General features: G+C 34.2%; 1 protein-coding gene across 1 annotated transcript; it reads right to left on the bottom strand.

Moving 5' to 3' along the window:
• Positions 1 to 1,411: 1,411 nt before the first annotated feature.
• LOC130814829 (uncharacterized) lies at positions 1,412 to 16,544 on the bottom strand. The gene is made up of 18 exons (XM_057681053.1): positions 15,922 to 16,544; positions 13,775 to 14,288; positions 13,415 to 13,675; positions 13,192 to 13,283; positions 11,921 to 12,130; positions 11,432 to 11,836; positions 10,071 to 10,243; positions 9,829 to 9,922; positions 9,688 to 9,744; positions 8,808 to 8,942; positions 8,623 to 8,694; positions 5,823 to 5,936; positions 5,055 to 5,216; positions 4,803 to 4,931; positions 3,635 to 3,736; positions 3,457 to 3,533; positions 2,879 to 3,019; positions 1,412 to 2,237 (listed from the first exon to the last, which is right to left on the bottom strand). The coding sequence occupies exons 1-18, from the start codon at positions 16,429 to 16,431 to the stop codon at positions 1,673 to 1,675; spliced, it is 3,813 nt and encodes a 1,270-aa protein (XP_057537036.1). The 5' UTR covers positions 16,432 to 16,544; the 3' UTR covers positions 1,412 to 1,672.
• Positions 16,545 to 16,886: the final 342 nt, after the last annotated feature.

Genomic DNA, 16,886 nt, shown 5'->3' with positions numbered 1-16,886 from the left:
ATTACTCCCTGTATTTATAGGGCCTAATATATCAATCTAAATTACAAATAAGTTCAAAATATATAAAAAGATTAGATTTTTTGTTAAAATAAATAGAAAATCAAAACAAATCATCATCAACAACCTGCCCAATGTATCTCGCTCATAGAAAAATTATGGACAGGGTATGGGGAGGGAAGGATGGCGGCAACTCATGAGAGCGCGACTAAAGGAGTCCCTCGGTTCGAGAAAGATAATAAGACGTAGCTACTCGGAAGAGATAATTATTATCATCATCCTACCCGTTGTATCCCGCTCATAGAAAAACTATGGACAGGGTCTGGGGAGGGAAGGACGGCGGCAACTCATACCCATAAAGGAGAGCGCGACCAAAGGAGTCCCCCGGCTCGAGAAAGATAATAAGATGTAGCTACACGGAAAAGATAAATGGAATGCATATAAACAAAATAAATAAGTAGAACCAACTACAAAAGAAAACAAAACTAATAATAAAAGAAACGGGAGAAGCAAGATGGCAAGAACACCCAAAGGTAACCTAAGAGGACATCAGTAGTCTAAAACATGGATATGGCGCCTTCAACTATCTCTATTCCTAGTCAGGCCTTTAGAAAGGTTTAACTCATGTAAGTCAACTCTTATTTGCTCATCCCAAGTTCTCTTGGGTCTTCCTCAACTCCTCTTACCCTCTACTATAATGCTTTCTACCCTCCTCACTGGGGCGGCGAAAATCTTTCTTTGCACATGTCCAAATCCGAAAGAGATAAATTAAATGCATATAACTAAAATAAATAAGTAGAACCAACTACAAAAGAAAACAAAATAGAATATGAAACTAATAATAAAAGAAACGAGAGAAGCAAAATTAATATTGGTTGTATTTAATTTAGTTGTACAATTCCAAAAATAAACCTCACAGTATTATGTAAATTAATATTGGTTGATAATTATAATCGGCGCATAGTTCGCATAAAAAGTTGATAATATAGTCATAATATTCTTTACAATAAGCAAGTTTCTTGATACCTATTCATTATTGTTCTATTTTTTATTATTATTAATGGATCACTCTTAATTTGTATTTTATTCATAATTTATAAATAAAAATATAGTCAAGTGAAATCTTATTTGATTCATCTCGAATTAAATTTTATTAACATCAACATTTTATAATTATTAATTAATCAATAACAAGTTGAGATATTTATGATTGAATATATATATTGACAAACATGAAAAAGCAAATGAGACAATAATAGTGAATAGGAATGTGACATAGTCGCATAGGATTAGTGTTTAGCAACCCTTCATCATCATGATTAGTTGATGGTTTGATTTTGCTTGTTCATGGAATTTTATGCTCGAGTATTTCCATAGTTGGTTTTTATAGAAGCATAAAATTCAAAAAACAAAATTCAAGAAAAGGAGAAAGAATATTCATTCGGTTTATATCATTAAATACACCACAGCTCATGACATAATTTCTAAAATAAAATGCATCCTTTTCTTTCAAAATTGTAAAATCAATTACATTAGCGTACAACAAAGGGTAATTTTTTTCTTTGTCAACCTCCTATATTTTCCCTATAATAAATCAAAAAGAACAATAATCAAAATCTCGAATAAGCGTTCTCTTGAGAACGCACACGCTTCAGACTGAATACGTAAAATCCTTTTATTTCTTTTTGTGAGCCTTTTTCATCTTGCTCCTCACAGAAAGTGCACTCGCGACACTCCTTCCTTCAAGCTTCTTTGTCAACTTTACCACACTAGACATACCCTTTCTTGCAGCAGCTCGATGCTCAGGTCTACGGCTCAGCATTTTACGATCTAAAGGCCAGTATGCATATGGCTCAAGTTTTCCCTTCTTTTTCACATCCCCACGAGCCTTCTTACTAGCATATTCCTTTCCTGTATAAGCCCAACCAGAATCGGATGTTTTTCTGCGCTTCTGGGCTTTCTTTGAGTTTGTAGAGGCATAACTACGGATTTCGGATTTATCTTCATCAGATTCATGATCATACGATTTGTCTTTCTTTGGTCTTCCTCCTTCATGCACTACTAGTCTTCCATCTTCATCGAATTCTGGCTCGTCATCTGAATCATGCTTCCTTTTTAAATTCCCGCCTGAACGAAGGGCTAACCTGGTTTTTTGCTGATCTAGAAGATCAAGAGGTTCATTTTCTAACTGATCAAGAGAGTCTTCCAATAAGGTTCTTGCAGACCTTGTTTTCTTTGACCTAAGTAGATACCAAGTATTAGATAACAGCTGAAGTTCAAACCACTAAATACAATGCAACTATACAGGACAAAGAGATTCCTGTCTGAATTCTATACTGTCAGAATACTTCAGTATTCTATCTCTCATCATTTGAGTCTATATAGACATATCGTAAACTTAATTGACGTGAATCAACTCCACACAAAACTGATTTGAAATCCAAATAGACAAGTAAAAAAACACCAAACAATGCCACAACATAGAAAATTAAACTTGAATGACTTTGACCGGTTAAATGAAGAATATTGTTTACAAGTAGACAACTAAACGTTCAATCTGGAAACTTTTAATGACCAATGTGTGTAACAAGCCAAACCCAAACACAATCCTTGGCCAGAGAAGCCGCTAACAAAATAAAAAACTAGATTGAAAATATTATATTGGGTTTGTCCCAATTACTTTGCATCCTTTTCTCCTTAGGTAATAATCCCCACAAGTCCCTTATAATCTCATCAACAAATTCATTCTTCTAATCTTATTCACTTATTTCTTCAGCACACTTGTGATTTATCTCATTCAGCGACTAAAATTTAATATTTACACCTCAAATAAGAGGCGTTATTTAAATGGAACAAAGGGAGTAGAATGCCAGTCACTAACCTTAAGGAAGGTGCTTTAGAATTTAACTTTGAAGATAATTTGCTCCTTCGACCAAAAGATGTCTCTGCATCCATGTCATCTCCATCACTTGTTTCTTCATCAAAGTCTGAGAATATCTTTGTGTGACCCCATTCACTTTGTCTGCAAGTTGTAAGCGTACATGTCAATGCAAAAACAGTTGCTACACACGAATACCACAAGAATATACTGCTATGAATGAAAAAATTCATACGAGACCAAGGTGACTTTACTACTATCAGACCATTTTTAAAGCATCATAATAAAGTATTCTAAATCCACCTCTACTACACTATTTACACCTTACTTCTCACTTAAATTCTAACAAATTCTTATCATTAAACCATCATGAGGAAGTTAGACGATAAACTATAAAGCAATCAGAACTTTCCAAATAATTCTAATGAATAATTAATCATCATAGAATAATGCCTTTTTCTCATCTTGTTTGTCCTTGGCTCATATATAGACCTCAAGTACAGAGCCACAAAGGAATGTCTTGACAAAGAACTTCTTTAATCTGTAAGTAGATATCACGAAAACAAAGGTTTAAGTCTTACCTGGACATGGTTGCTTTTGAATGATAGGATCTCGTCTCGGAATTGGCTGCAATTTTCCTCTCTCTCCGTTCCTTTATCTGAAAAAAATTCAAAAATTAACCAAACCACAGAAAAAGGCACAATCATGCAATCCATAGTAAAAATTTTGAGAAATATACAAAAATACTCATGTGTTCACCTTACGGATATTAGTGAGGAGTTTCATGTGTTCTTCAGGCATTACAGCCTTAACAGAGTCAATGCCACATTTCTTAACAAGCATCTCCAAAAGATTTTTAACCTAGCAAAGAAAGTAAACCAAGTTCGAAAAGCTTAAATATTGAATACAAGAGCTTAATTAGAGCTAAAGTAACCAAGTTTGAAAAACTTTGACATTAAAACAAGAACTTACTGGACCTACAAGTCTCTACTAAAAAAAAAAAACAAAGCACAACACTTGCAATCCAGGCTGATTGGCAACTACAATGCTAGAAGAAAAATGGATAATGAGTCCTATTCCTTCTTGGTATAAGATTTATAATTACAACAAACGACACATAACATCACCAAATATTTTTTCACAAGATGGGGTCTACATTAACCATAATTTTATTTTATTTCTGAGGTGGTTCAATCATTTCAGCCTAATCTACATGCTCCCATAAGTCACGTTCTTCACAACACTCCAACCATCAAGTCCTCTTTAGCTTCCATCGACTGGTTCTAATGCCTCTTTCTAAATCCACTCTTCTTAAGTTGCATTTTCAATCCTCTGTTGTATAGTCAATGTGTCACTACAACCTTCTTTTTACATGTATTCATTACCAATTTGATATTCAACCTTACTTTTGCACAACTCCAAGCCTACTAAACTCTTAAGGAATTGAGAAAAAGCAGAACCCACAATCACACAATACATTAAAAAAAACACCCAGGAAGACTCAATAAAGGCAAGTTCAAGAGAAGCTCAACAATCTGCCTCAAATATTGCAACCAGATATATACACAATTTCTCCAAAATAATATATAGATAAACAAATTCCAGATTCAATTCTTTGATCCGCTTGCACATGTGACAGTATCATATGACGACACTAAGCACAGCCACATTGCAACTTGTGATCCTGATTTTCTAACATGGATCCAATAGCAATACAAAAAGGGGAGGGAAAAAGGTCAAAGGAAAAGCCAGGAGTTAATCTTATGCTCATCAGCTAATGGAAGCTGAGCAAATAAGCTATAGATGTCATGGTCCTATATAAGATTCATACAAAAGGAAATGACAGAAGTTATCATGCCTAAGAAAAAAATGATTCAAATACAAGGCAGCCCAAAAACAGAAAGATCTGCTAGTGCAGGATACAGACCTTAGCTTTGAAATGATTCTTAGTATCATCCTGCCACTTCAGAAGGCCTTCAACTAGAAGTTTCAGGTGGTTTTGCAGGATCTCAGCTTGTGATTTTGCAACTAAAACCTTAAGTAGACCTAAATTGGCCTGAAACAGACCATGCAGTCAGAAAAGTTATTAGATACTTCAAATCAATAAGAAAAACAAAGCAGTGACATCAGGTAACCAAATGATCTGAAAATAATTCATCTACGGCCAAATGGGGCATACCTTAACGATTTCTCTATTCTTCCTTTGTAGAAGAAGAAATGAAGAGGGAAGCACACTGTATGCACTAGAAAGAAGATCAGAGAATTCATAAGCCAACCGAGCCAATCCTTTCACAGCAGCACTGATCATATGAGGAGTCTCACCAGCAAGGCCTCCAGCTATCTGTAAGCAAAGATGAAACCACATTTTGTCATCATTAAAAAGTAAATTTATAGTGATCCTGATGCAAATGCAACAGCCTGTTGGTTTAATATCATTATTTTTCTGAACCTCAAAAGTAAATTGATAGTGATCGATCACCTTCAGTCTAATATTAAATTGTAAGAATGTATTTTTGAGCTTTAGTCCAAATCACTCTAGTCCAATATTAGACTTTGGACAAAAAGATCTCCAGCTAATAGTCCATAATCACATTTAGTTTTGCACACTGAAGAGTGAAATAAAATAGATAATGCATAAAAACTTTAAGATCCTTATGTAGCTCACATATACAAATGACGTTGAGAGTTAAGGCTTTGGCAGCCAGCTAACTATTAAGCAGAACATATTTAACATTATTATACGATGTGCAGGCTTACTGAAAAATAATTCACATATGATATGTGTTTTCAAGTGCAGAACAAAATAACCTATGTCAATATACAATTATTGTTCAGTCTCACTACTCTAGGTACAATAGATATCAGTTTATAAATAATTAGAAAGAGAAATAAATGAGATGGATAAAATGACTTAACAGAATCCAAAAACGGCAAATAATTCACATACCAAATTGAAGAACTGAAGTAAGTTCTCTTTTTTCCCACCGCTCTCCTCGTCTCCGCAAGCATGACCAATTTGGACAAGAATATCATAAGCCTTATTTCTGGTTTTCTTGTTTACCTGCAAAAATAATTTAAATGGAGCACAACATAAGAAACCTAGTTACAGAAATAACTGAACACACAAAATGAGAAACCTATCAGGAACAAAAGGATTGACAGGAATAGAACAAGAAATCCAAAATGTCAATGTACAACAAAATTAGATGTCAGGACTCGGGAGATTCAAAAAAAATATGTTTCAAAGCCAAAAGTTTCTAAGCACCAAAAAGTGGAGACAAATCAAGTTCCAAAAAAGAAATAGTCATTTCAATAATAAAGACAAACATCAACTATCATAAATATCATTTTTTTCCATCAAAATATATAAGACACTCCCTCGGTTTCTATTTGATGTTCCCATAAGGAATGTTCACGGGAATTAACAATTAAGAAAAGTTATACCTTTTAATGATGGAGATATTATTATATTGAACCATAAAATTAATGGGAAAAAGTAGGGAGCATAAGTGAAAAAAATATGGGGACCACAAACATTAAATTAAAAAATGTTAAAATTAAGTACGTGAAAAACATGTTGAAACAATAAGCATTACAAAAATGTTCAAATGAAGTTAATGGCAAATATGTGGGGACCATAACTAAAGGGAGTACTATATAGCCACAACATTTGGACATTTGACACTATTTATCACCCAACTTTAACCAAGTCAAATGAAGAAGTCTAAGAGTTATATGTATCTAAAGATTATCCAAGGACAAATAGTGAGTTCGTGAACACATATGGGGAAAAATGTCACAAATAATATAGAAGGGAGAGTATCTTTACTTCTAAACATGTAGATATAAATATATAATGATTAGTAACAATGCTAACGGAATAGAGCCAATTCACAACTTATATTATATTCATTATGTGCAAAATTCATTGACAAAGGAAGGAAGTTCCCCGTCTACCATGTCAAAGATTTTTTTATCAAAATATATGATACCCTTATTATATCATCACTAGACAACAATGCATATAAACAAAATTACAGTAAAATTATCTTTTCTTCCTTTACACACTGGTATAGCAAATGTAAATAATAGAATTAGGTCTTGTCTCAATTGGGGAGCAAGTACAAGTTTTCCAAGGACCCAAGTTTGATTCTCACGTAGCCATCCCCTTCCCTAAGCCTACTCTGTGATATAAAAATTAAAATTAAATATTATAAAATAGGTAATGTAGATAAAAAGGCGTAAGGCACATTAAGGCAAACGAGGTCCTCGACCAACAAGCAATGTAACAAACACGAGTCTTAAGGTACCGAACTTTTAAACAGATGGTAATGTGCAAACAAAGTTCCAGTTGTGCATGGAAAAAACGGCTATAACGGAGAAATAATGCGAATTGCAGCCAATGCGGTGTAATTTTTGAAAAAAAATTCACATAAGGGGAGTTTTGAACTTATAATTGCATTTTTGTTGTTGAACTATTATCATGGCTATAGCTATTGTAATTGCAATATTTGAGGTTCTTTTAGTGTATAATTAATTAACTTATTAGTTATACGTTAATAATTTTGCTTATCAACTAAAATTATGAGTAATTATAATTTAAGCGATTGTATTAATTAAAGTTAATGGGTGAGACAAATAACGTTGTAATGGTGAATTATCGTTATAACGGTAAAATAACAACTCGTTATAAGTTATGTAACGGTCAACGCGGCGTTTTGACCATGAAATTTCATGTACAGTCATATAACGGGATTAAACATCGTGACACCTCTCAAACAGGTTACATAATGGACATTACGTAACGTAACAGAGGAGTTTTTATTCTATGGTGCTCTTTTCGCGACAGGCGTGTGTCAATCTGCACTTTAGTTGCACCTTACTGAAATCAACTAACCAAGGCATAGAAAAGCGTTAGGGGCCTTAGGGTTGTCACACCTCGAACCTAAGCGTCTAGATGTGCCTCAAGCGTACTTTTTAAATGATTGGTTCAACTGACTATTGACTTAGATGATATGGTGTTTACTCAGGAGTCAGGAGAGTGAGAAAATCGCATTTTTAATCAAAAGGTGAAATCTGGTCCTTATTAATGCTAATCTGACATGAACCCAACTTATTAGTGTTAAAGTATGTACCAAATTCTAAAGCTAAAATGAATTAAATATTACTCGAATTGAACGCCACTCAAGTTAACTTGCACAGAGCACGTAAATGTTTCATATAATTTGTAGCAGTTTCAAGAAAGAAAAGCATACATGGGGAAATCACTAAAATCATTGTAAAGATCTAAGAACTATGTTATGTTCACATTACCCAACTTCATATCTCTCTTTTCATCAAAGCATCCTTTAATGTCATGGCATATTTCTATATTGGATCCTTTTATTTTCATTGCATATTTCTATTATATTGCATTATTCGGAAATAATTATGATATTTTACAAACCTCGGATACAAGTAAGCGACATAACAAATCCAAAAGAAAATTCTCTTCATCCCACTCAATTTGCCACATTTTCTATTTTGGGATGTCTTGCTATTTTGCATCATTAACTTAATTGGAAATGGACCCTATCACATTCTTTTAATGACACCCATACATTTCAACTCTCTTTTACTATCATCCGCACCATTCATTCTATCTTTATCTATCATCAAATCCCCACATTCCCTTAAAAATCAACTCATTTGCAATTGATGTAAATTCAAGGGCTATAGTATCATTAATCATAAAACAAAACTCATACCTCCTTCAGAGCAAGTACAATTTCTGTTAAGAATGAACTGATAATTTCACCCCTTTTATGCTCTGCTCCGTCCTAAAGGAAAAAAATAACAAAACAAAATTATACAGGGACACGAGTCATCTTCAAATAAAATGGTTCATATAATTGTTTTTTTTTGATGATTGGCAATTAAGATAAACCAAAACCTCGGCCACATGGACAATAAGGAAATACAAGCAGTGAAGCCTATGACGTTTAGCTGAGAAATGGCATGAAGGCAGCACTTCGATCATCAACTTCAGAAGCTCTTCAAGCTTTCTTGAAATAAAACCATCAGAATTCTACCAATAACGCCAAGTCAAATAAACCGTTAAAGAAGATATACAATTAAAAAATTTCACATATTGCTAATAAATAATGATTTTGTCCAGTCATTGAACCTCTTGCTGATAAAAAGATTAGCAAAATCAAGCATTAGTTATCCTTCCTATTTTGATCACAAGTATATTCATTTTTGCATAAATGATAAAAAGCACCATTTATTTATCTTTGTGTCACATGATTCACTAATCTCCTAGCAAATCGCAAATCGAAAAAAGCCAATTATGGTCAAATTGGGCTATTTTGGGTCATTTTGACCAAATCACGAATTCAAAAAGTAAATTAACTAACGAATTACGGTACAGTGATTGTCTCCTCTCCCCTCCAAAATACAACAAAAAACATTAAGGGAAAGAAATTGGCAAGTGCGCCCACGATAATGTATAGTTCACTTCCAAGATAATAAAAACAATTTTGAGCTACACATATTGACCAATAGAAGCCACATCGAAAATTCTAGTCAAGGAACCCTTCACCTAAAAGCATCTCTGTCCAACTAAACTTAACACCCTATGCCGTAGGCCCAATTCATATAACTACCATATAACTGCTCACATCCAATCTACACCATATCCTCAGCATGCTATATATAATTACCTAAATAGATGTATCTTTCATAATACCAAGTACAAGATGGTGATAGTTGAAATATGTGAAAAAAAAATTAAAAAAAATCAAAGTTCCAAAACTAGAGAGATTAGTCACCTTGAGGATTATTGAAAGAACTTTGTAAGCTTTCTTTTGGATCAAGCCATCTACATCCTGCAGCTCATAATACCAAAGATTTCACAAGATCAGAAAGATACTACAGTTAAAACATAGAAGAGAAATCAGTAAGCTAAACACCTTTAATGCTGGAATTATTGCAGTAAAAAGGACATCAGTCTCCTGAGGCCCCAAACCAGGCAAAAGTGAAACTGCCAAATCAAAAAGCTGCGCTCTGCAAAAGTCAGGAAAGAAAAGGGGCAGTAATCAATTATTATATTGAACCCGGACATCCTTAAACAAACAAATTTATAGGCACATATATAAACTTTTAGACAGCAATACAAAAGGAATGCAATTGACAAGAAAGAAACGTAACATACCTCTCACGAGAAAGCGAATTAGAATTGACTGAAGTGTCAATCTGCATCGAATTACTACTGTTCTCTGCTTGATTAGCACTCATGGTAACCTTCAAAAGTCGTCTCATTTTATTCTTAAATAAACTTGAGACGACATCCTGGCCTGCTATCGAAGCAAATTCACCAATACTAGTCTGGAATCATGTCAAAATTGATGTAAGCTACAAAAAAAGAAATATTCCAACAAGTTGAATAGAGCGAAGCACTCATTTAGTCATTGGTTACCAATGTCAGGTATGTTTGTTGCTTAAAAGCCGCTCAAAATAGTAAGATAAAGACATATCATGTGGATCCATGCTTCCACACTGTAAATCCCACGTGAAACAAAAGGTAGCCAAGTCCTAAAATAGTGAGCCCAAGCAGCATACAAAGAAAAGAAAAATTCTACATGGTAACCGTTTACTATTGGCTATTTTACATGGTAACCCTGGCCTATGACATGATATACTAATGTGACTTTTGTTGACATAAACCATTAAGTGACCGTAAACCAAATAATTACCTAAATACCCCTGAAAAATCCAAAATCCAAGTTCCCTTTTCTTTCTTATTCAATGGAATCTCCCCATTCTTCTTCCTATCTTTCTTCTCCTAAGCAATCCAGAAACCCCAAATCCCCCTATTTAAGATTCCTTCCCGCTTGGCTTCTTTCTGAATATGAAGATATATTGGATTGGTTTTCAAGCTTTTTCTCGGTAGGTATTACTCATTAAAACATCAATTGATTCATATGGCTTGCTTTAATTTACTTGCATTACTTATCAGCCTAATTATTTTTTCAATTTTGATAACTTTGGGATGATTAGTTTTACAACTCATTTGCTTGCTGATGACATTGGTCAATTTGGGTGACATTAATAGGATTTACCAACCATCAGGAGATGCTTTGTATTCTAAAAAAAACAAGGCCGCATCCATGGCATGGCCGCGTTGTAAAGGTTTTTTTGAAAAAAAAAAAAAAAGCGCTATTTACTGTGTCATAAAGGTGTAAAAAACACGTTTTGGCCGTATCAAGGGATATCTTATAGTTTCAACAGATATTTAGGTGTTACGATAACCGCATTACTCTCGTTACCGCATCACCGTTTTATGACCACGATTGCAACCTTCACCACATTTTTACACTATGACTTGACTGGTTGACACTCGAACATTTCAAAACTTGGATAAGCAACAACATGCCAATACCTTAGGAGATATGCAACCTTAGACTTGCAGTAACAAAGAGGTTGTCTTATCGACCCTTAATTACAAATATAGAATTCAACAACTTCGATGAACATAAAATTGATAAGCAACAAAGAAAAAACACAGAAGTCTACCTGCAAACTTCCTCCAGGATCGTTTGTAGATTTCAGGAAAACTTTGGATAAAACTGACAAAAAATCACTGGCAGAAGACTTGAGCACATTCAAATTAGTAGAAGCTACCTCTTCACTATAACGAGAAATTGCTCTCTCGGTGGAAAGATTTAATTTATCACTGGGTAAATAATTTTTTCCTTCAACAATGCACTTGTTTTGCTGAATGAGGATTTGCAAACTGGAACAAACAATTCCATGAAGATCAGGTTCTTCACTCAGAACATTGCACAATACTTTCTGAAGAAGTTTGAAGCTTTTAGCAGTGTCCGATGGATAGTTGCAAAATGAAGGCAACAAGGACCAGACTTGGTACACCATCCTGTCAGCATATCTTGATGACTGAACTTGCCCCTCAAGTTTAAGCTGACAAAGTACTTTGATTTATCAATGAACAAAAACAAACATAATGGACAATTTATGCTTTCAAAGTAGCAAGACTAAAATTACCTTGTGAGATTTCTGTTTAAGATTTCCAATAATACCCAGAAAAGACTCAACATAGAACCTCAAACTTGCACCCACAACATACTGTTTTAGAATTGGAAAAAGCCAATCATTTATCTCGGATAAATTATCAGCTTCCAATTTCAGTGGAAGAATTCTCAAAAATATTTCAGGCCCCATTGCTCCAAGAGCTGATCCAATGCAATCATGCAGCTGTTCCATGTCAAGCAAGTTACAAAGTAAGACACTATGACGAAGGAAAGAGGGGGGGGGGGGGGGGGGGGGGGGGGGGGGGGAGAATCACTTTTACATAGTTTCTAAAAAAAGAAGAAAAAACCTTGATATGCCCATACATAACAACTCAACAATCAGTTATCCACATATTGGTGTATATAGAAACAATGGAAAGCACAAAATGTTATAGACAATCTCATATGTTGATAGGACATATCCAGCCCCATATTTTAGGATTTATGCTTTGGCATTGTTGTTGAATTTCGTATCTTTCACGATGACAAGACTATACACCTCTTGATGTCTTTTGGGAAAAAAAAGATAAGTAACCGACTAACCACTAGTATTATAACCAGAAAAAGCCAAACATATTTACTCAACTAAAAAGGTTCAAGGGGGAAAAACGATTAACATGTAAAGTTGCTACTAATATAATATTTTCTCATTAAAGAAACACTCCCGCTACTTCATTATGTTCGTTTTACTTTTCTTCACAAAATTTCCAAGACAAGGGAGGCAACTAATATAGATATGAAAATTGAAAATGACACCCATGTGGCAACATAATTTGGGTTAATAGCAATAATAGGAAGAGCATGTCTCTAGAGAGGGGCAATTGGGTAATGAGAAATACTATTTTAGACTAGCTGACCCCATATCATTGGGATTGATGCTTTGGCAATGTTGTTGACATAGATGAAAACAAATAAGAACTTTGATTTCATTAACCAGAATATAAAGCATATCAGATATAGATAACAGGCACTAACAAATAAGCATAAAATTCAGATACGAAAAGAGCATATTTCTAGTTTACACGAGCACTTGGCAGAAAAATTTGCTTGGGACTACATACCTGATCATTACCCGAATTTTCAGACTAATCTAATCAATTAGAATAATTCAAAGTTTAATCATATTGAATCTATGGTGCTCCTATTTTAGTAAAGCAGGGTTTTACAGAAATAAATAGTATGGACATGGGCTTACATCAACACATCACTAAGAATCAATGGCACAGAAAAAAGTTAAGAGGTAACCTGTTTCCTCTCTGAGAAATCTTCGCCACTTTCCTTTTCAATGTTTGCCAAGCCCTCCAAGGTGCTCCTTAAAAGGACAGAAGAATGTTCACCTAAAATAGTTGCGCGCATGGAATTAAGAAACATTGTAGGTGTGAAGAAGAGAAAAATACAAGAAAAGGTCCTACCAGGAAAGAGGTAGGGTAAGAAGGCCACATTAACTAAAATTAATATGAAGGATTACCTAATTTGTCAAACATCAAAGAGACAACCTGAAAGGCCATATCCCACTCACTACAATATCTATTGTCCAGCAATGTCCCAATAGTGGCACATATTTTCTCAATAGTAGACGGTGCAGATTTCCGATTGTTGAGGTGTGAATTATTTTGTACTTGGTCAATGCCTTGTTTTATGAGGTCTTCATCAACACAAGCTTGGATAAGGTTCTTCATTGCCTCAGTTGCAGCAAATTTAGCTTCTTCGAATCCAGATCCAAAAATATCTGTGAAGTAAGCAATTTGAATGCAACAAACATATTGATCAAAGATTGCCACGATTCTTTAACTCCATACTCAAAAATGTGAAGGGGGAGAAAAACAACCTTGCAAAGCCTTAAGAACAAGGAGAAGTTTATCAATGGCAATTTGTCTATTGAGATTATAAACTTTCCTCATTCCAACATCCAAGAGACGAGCTGTAAAGGTCATGCCATCAGCTGATGTCTCCTCCATAGGAACTAAAACAGCTAAAGAGCTTAATAGATCTACCAGCTCTTCAGATTTAACTTCCACGCTAGGGTCAAGGCAAAGGATATTCAAACTATCTGTTATACGCCTTGTGACAAGGGGCTTACGTACACCCAAAAGGGTTTTGTAGTACTTCAAAATGACAGTCTTGTATTTCATTGAGATATAGGGAAGAAAATCTTTAAGAGCTTCAAGGACATGCAAGATCTCCTGAGCTCCTTTCTCAGCAGTAGCACCTTTTGATTCTCCAGCAAGAAGTAGCGATTTCTCAAACATGTTCGTAAACCCTTCACTTGCAGGTACCAACAATGGTGTTCCCTGAAAGCTTTGCAAAATATCTCGAATACAAGTATGTGATTGCCTCCTCACCTGCAAAATCCAAACATTCAAATGTTACCTGAGACATGAGCACATAAAGAAACTAATTGGTAAGGTTATCACATAAGCTAATGCTCTTCTTCAGCACCAATAAAATATAATTTTTGTTCACCCAAGGAACCATAGCAATAGAACATCATAAAGTTTGAAGAAAATCACATTCACGAGAACTGATTAATCCCACAAGATATTGGCCTGTCAAATGAGAGGCTCTAGTGACAACAACTGATATTCTTTTAAGTTTTGAAATGAGAGGGTCCCTTGACAACAAACAGATGTCTTGTGAGTTTCTAAATTTTTCATACACTGGTAGTTTCGACAACATACAGCGCTACATCAGACACATATCAATGAGTGCAAGTTATAACTCAATATACCACAAGCATTACAAATATGAACCTTTTAAACAAACGACAACAATACAACAACCTCCAAACTTAAGCAATGCCATAATGCTGAGGGAAATGAAAAAAACATTTCAACAATGCTTAAAACCATCCCAAACAACAAACTCAAAAATTTGGCAATACCCGAACACATCTCAAACAGCAAACTTGAAAACTTTAGGTACCATTCCTATCAATCTTGTTTCGACGGATTTTTCTAAAATAAATAAATTAATTAATTAATTAATTAAAACATGTTCTATAGGATCATTTTATAAATCAACTTTTACCCAACTTTAACCAAACGGCAATGGTAAATGGGAAAGACACTTTTTGTGGTTTTACAGATTCTTTTTACTTCTACCAAACAACTCTCTTTCTTCGTCGTTAGTTTCCTCTTCCTCCCCATGCAACCTCTAGCTTGTTTCAGTAATGATTACCATAATAATACACAGTGGGATTATTGAGACTGCAAATTCTAGTTACCAATGGCATATTTCATATTTATATTGAAATTTTAGGGAATCAACAAATCAGGTGGCCTTCTTTCAAGGTATTTCAACTTATTGTTCCTCCTTACTGGTTCCCTATTTTGTTCCCAGCACACCTCTTCTTTCTTTCTTCCCTCAAAATCAAATATCATATAGGTATTAATAAATTATTATCAATACTAACTAAGCTCTAATTTCTCAATCCTTCAACTTTGTTGGGCTCTTTCTCTTAATACTTACCAGATTATTCCTAACTGCATTTCATCCATTTGGATAACAATAAGGAAAGGGAGGGAAATGATGGGAAGTGAATTGGAAGGATGAACTCCTATAAATTTTTAACAAAACTAATCCTTCCAACATTAAAAAGGTTTGTAATCCCCTTCCGTTCCTTCCAAAAAGGAAAAAAAGAATTTGAAATCTGCTTTTTGTTTCATCGAAACTGAAAACTTGAAATACAAACCAACTGAACAAACCCTTAGCAACGCTGCAATTACACTCAAAATAACACATTCAAATGTTTGAGCAACGACGGAAAACCATTTGGAATCAACGAAAATCAAAAGCACAATAATTTAAGCAAATATAAAATATTTCAGCAAATTGAAGATTTATACAAATCACAGAAAAACAAAGAAATACAAATAAATCCCATGTCATTGATCAATCGAACAAACATCAAATAATACACCCACAAAGGCAAACGAATAAACACAAAACATTTATAGAAGTTACGAACATAATTACCTTAGAATCCGAATTAGTGACAAAACCAAGAAGAAATCCATAAAACTGCTTAATCTCCAACCAATTCAAAGAGTCTCTAATTACCAACAATCCCGAAACGCAATTCAAACCCGATACAACACCATCAGACAAAAAAGATTCAGCACGCTGTAGAACCCTAACCAATAACTCCAGCAATAACAACTTCTTCTTCCTCAAAATCCCAACCGAGATTCTCGGCATAATCATAGAAAGCAAAGTGAGAAGCGCATTAACAGTATAGTTAGGGTTCGAAGAAGAAGAAGAGGAGACAGAAAGACGATCAAGGGAAGCAACAATGGAACCAAAATAAGCAATAGGAGAAAGAGTAACGTTTTGGTCTTTGAGTTCTTGTGACATTGCGCCGATAATGGAACAAAGATGGAGATGCTGTTCGTCATTGGAATTGCTGAATTGATTGAGGATTGAAGTGCAGAAATCGTCGTCTTCGAGAAGTAATTCATCTTGCAATTCAAGACCTTCCATCTCCATGATTGAGTAGAGATGAAGAACAAATTAAAGGCCTGGGCTGCTGACTGCTGGAGCCTGGAAGTGAAGGTGTTAGGTTTTTAAAGGGTTTAGTTGGTTAGTTCCTTATTCTCGGATTTTTTTTATTTTTTTTTTTTTTGTTGAATTGTTTATATTGCCTTTTTTAAAAGAAGTTGTTTTCTCACAAAAGAAAAAAAAAATAAAAGAAGTCGTTATCAATTAATGGGGGGTATTATATATTGATTCTTGTGATTATTCTAAACATAAATTTATATTTTTTTCTTTCTTAAAGAGTTTTTTAAGCTTTTTGAATTTTTGAAACAATAATTTCTTCAAAGACATGTTAATTTATTTATATTATTGACGTTAGTGATTATTTTTATGTACAATGAGATTAAATTAAAATTTTAAAATTTATTACAAATTTTTACATTTTTTATATTTTCACTAGCAAATTA

Source organism: Amaranthus tricolor, chromosome 6 (assembly GCF_026212465.1).
Source record: "Amaranthus tricolor cultivar Red isolate AtriRed21 chromosome 6, ASM2621246v1, whole genome shotgun sequence".
Classification (NCBI taxonomy): domain Eukaryota; kingdom Viridiplantae; phylum Streptophyta; class Magnoliopsida; order Caryophyllales; family Amaranthaceae; genus Amaranthus; species Amaranthus tricolor.
Note: the sequence above shows the minus strand (reverse complement) of the source record. Positions and strands in the feature narration are given on the sequence as shown.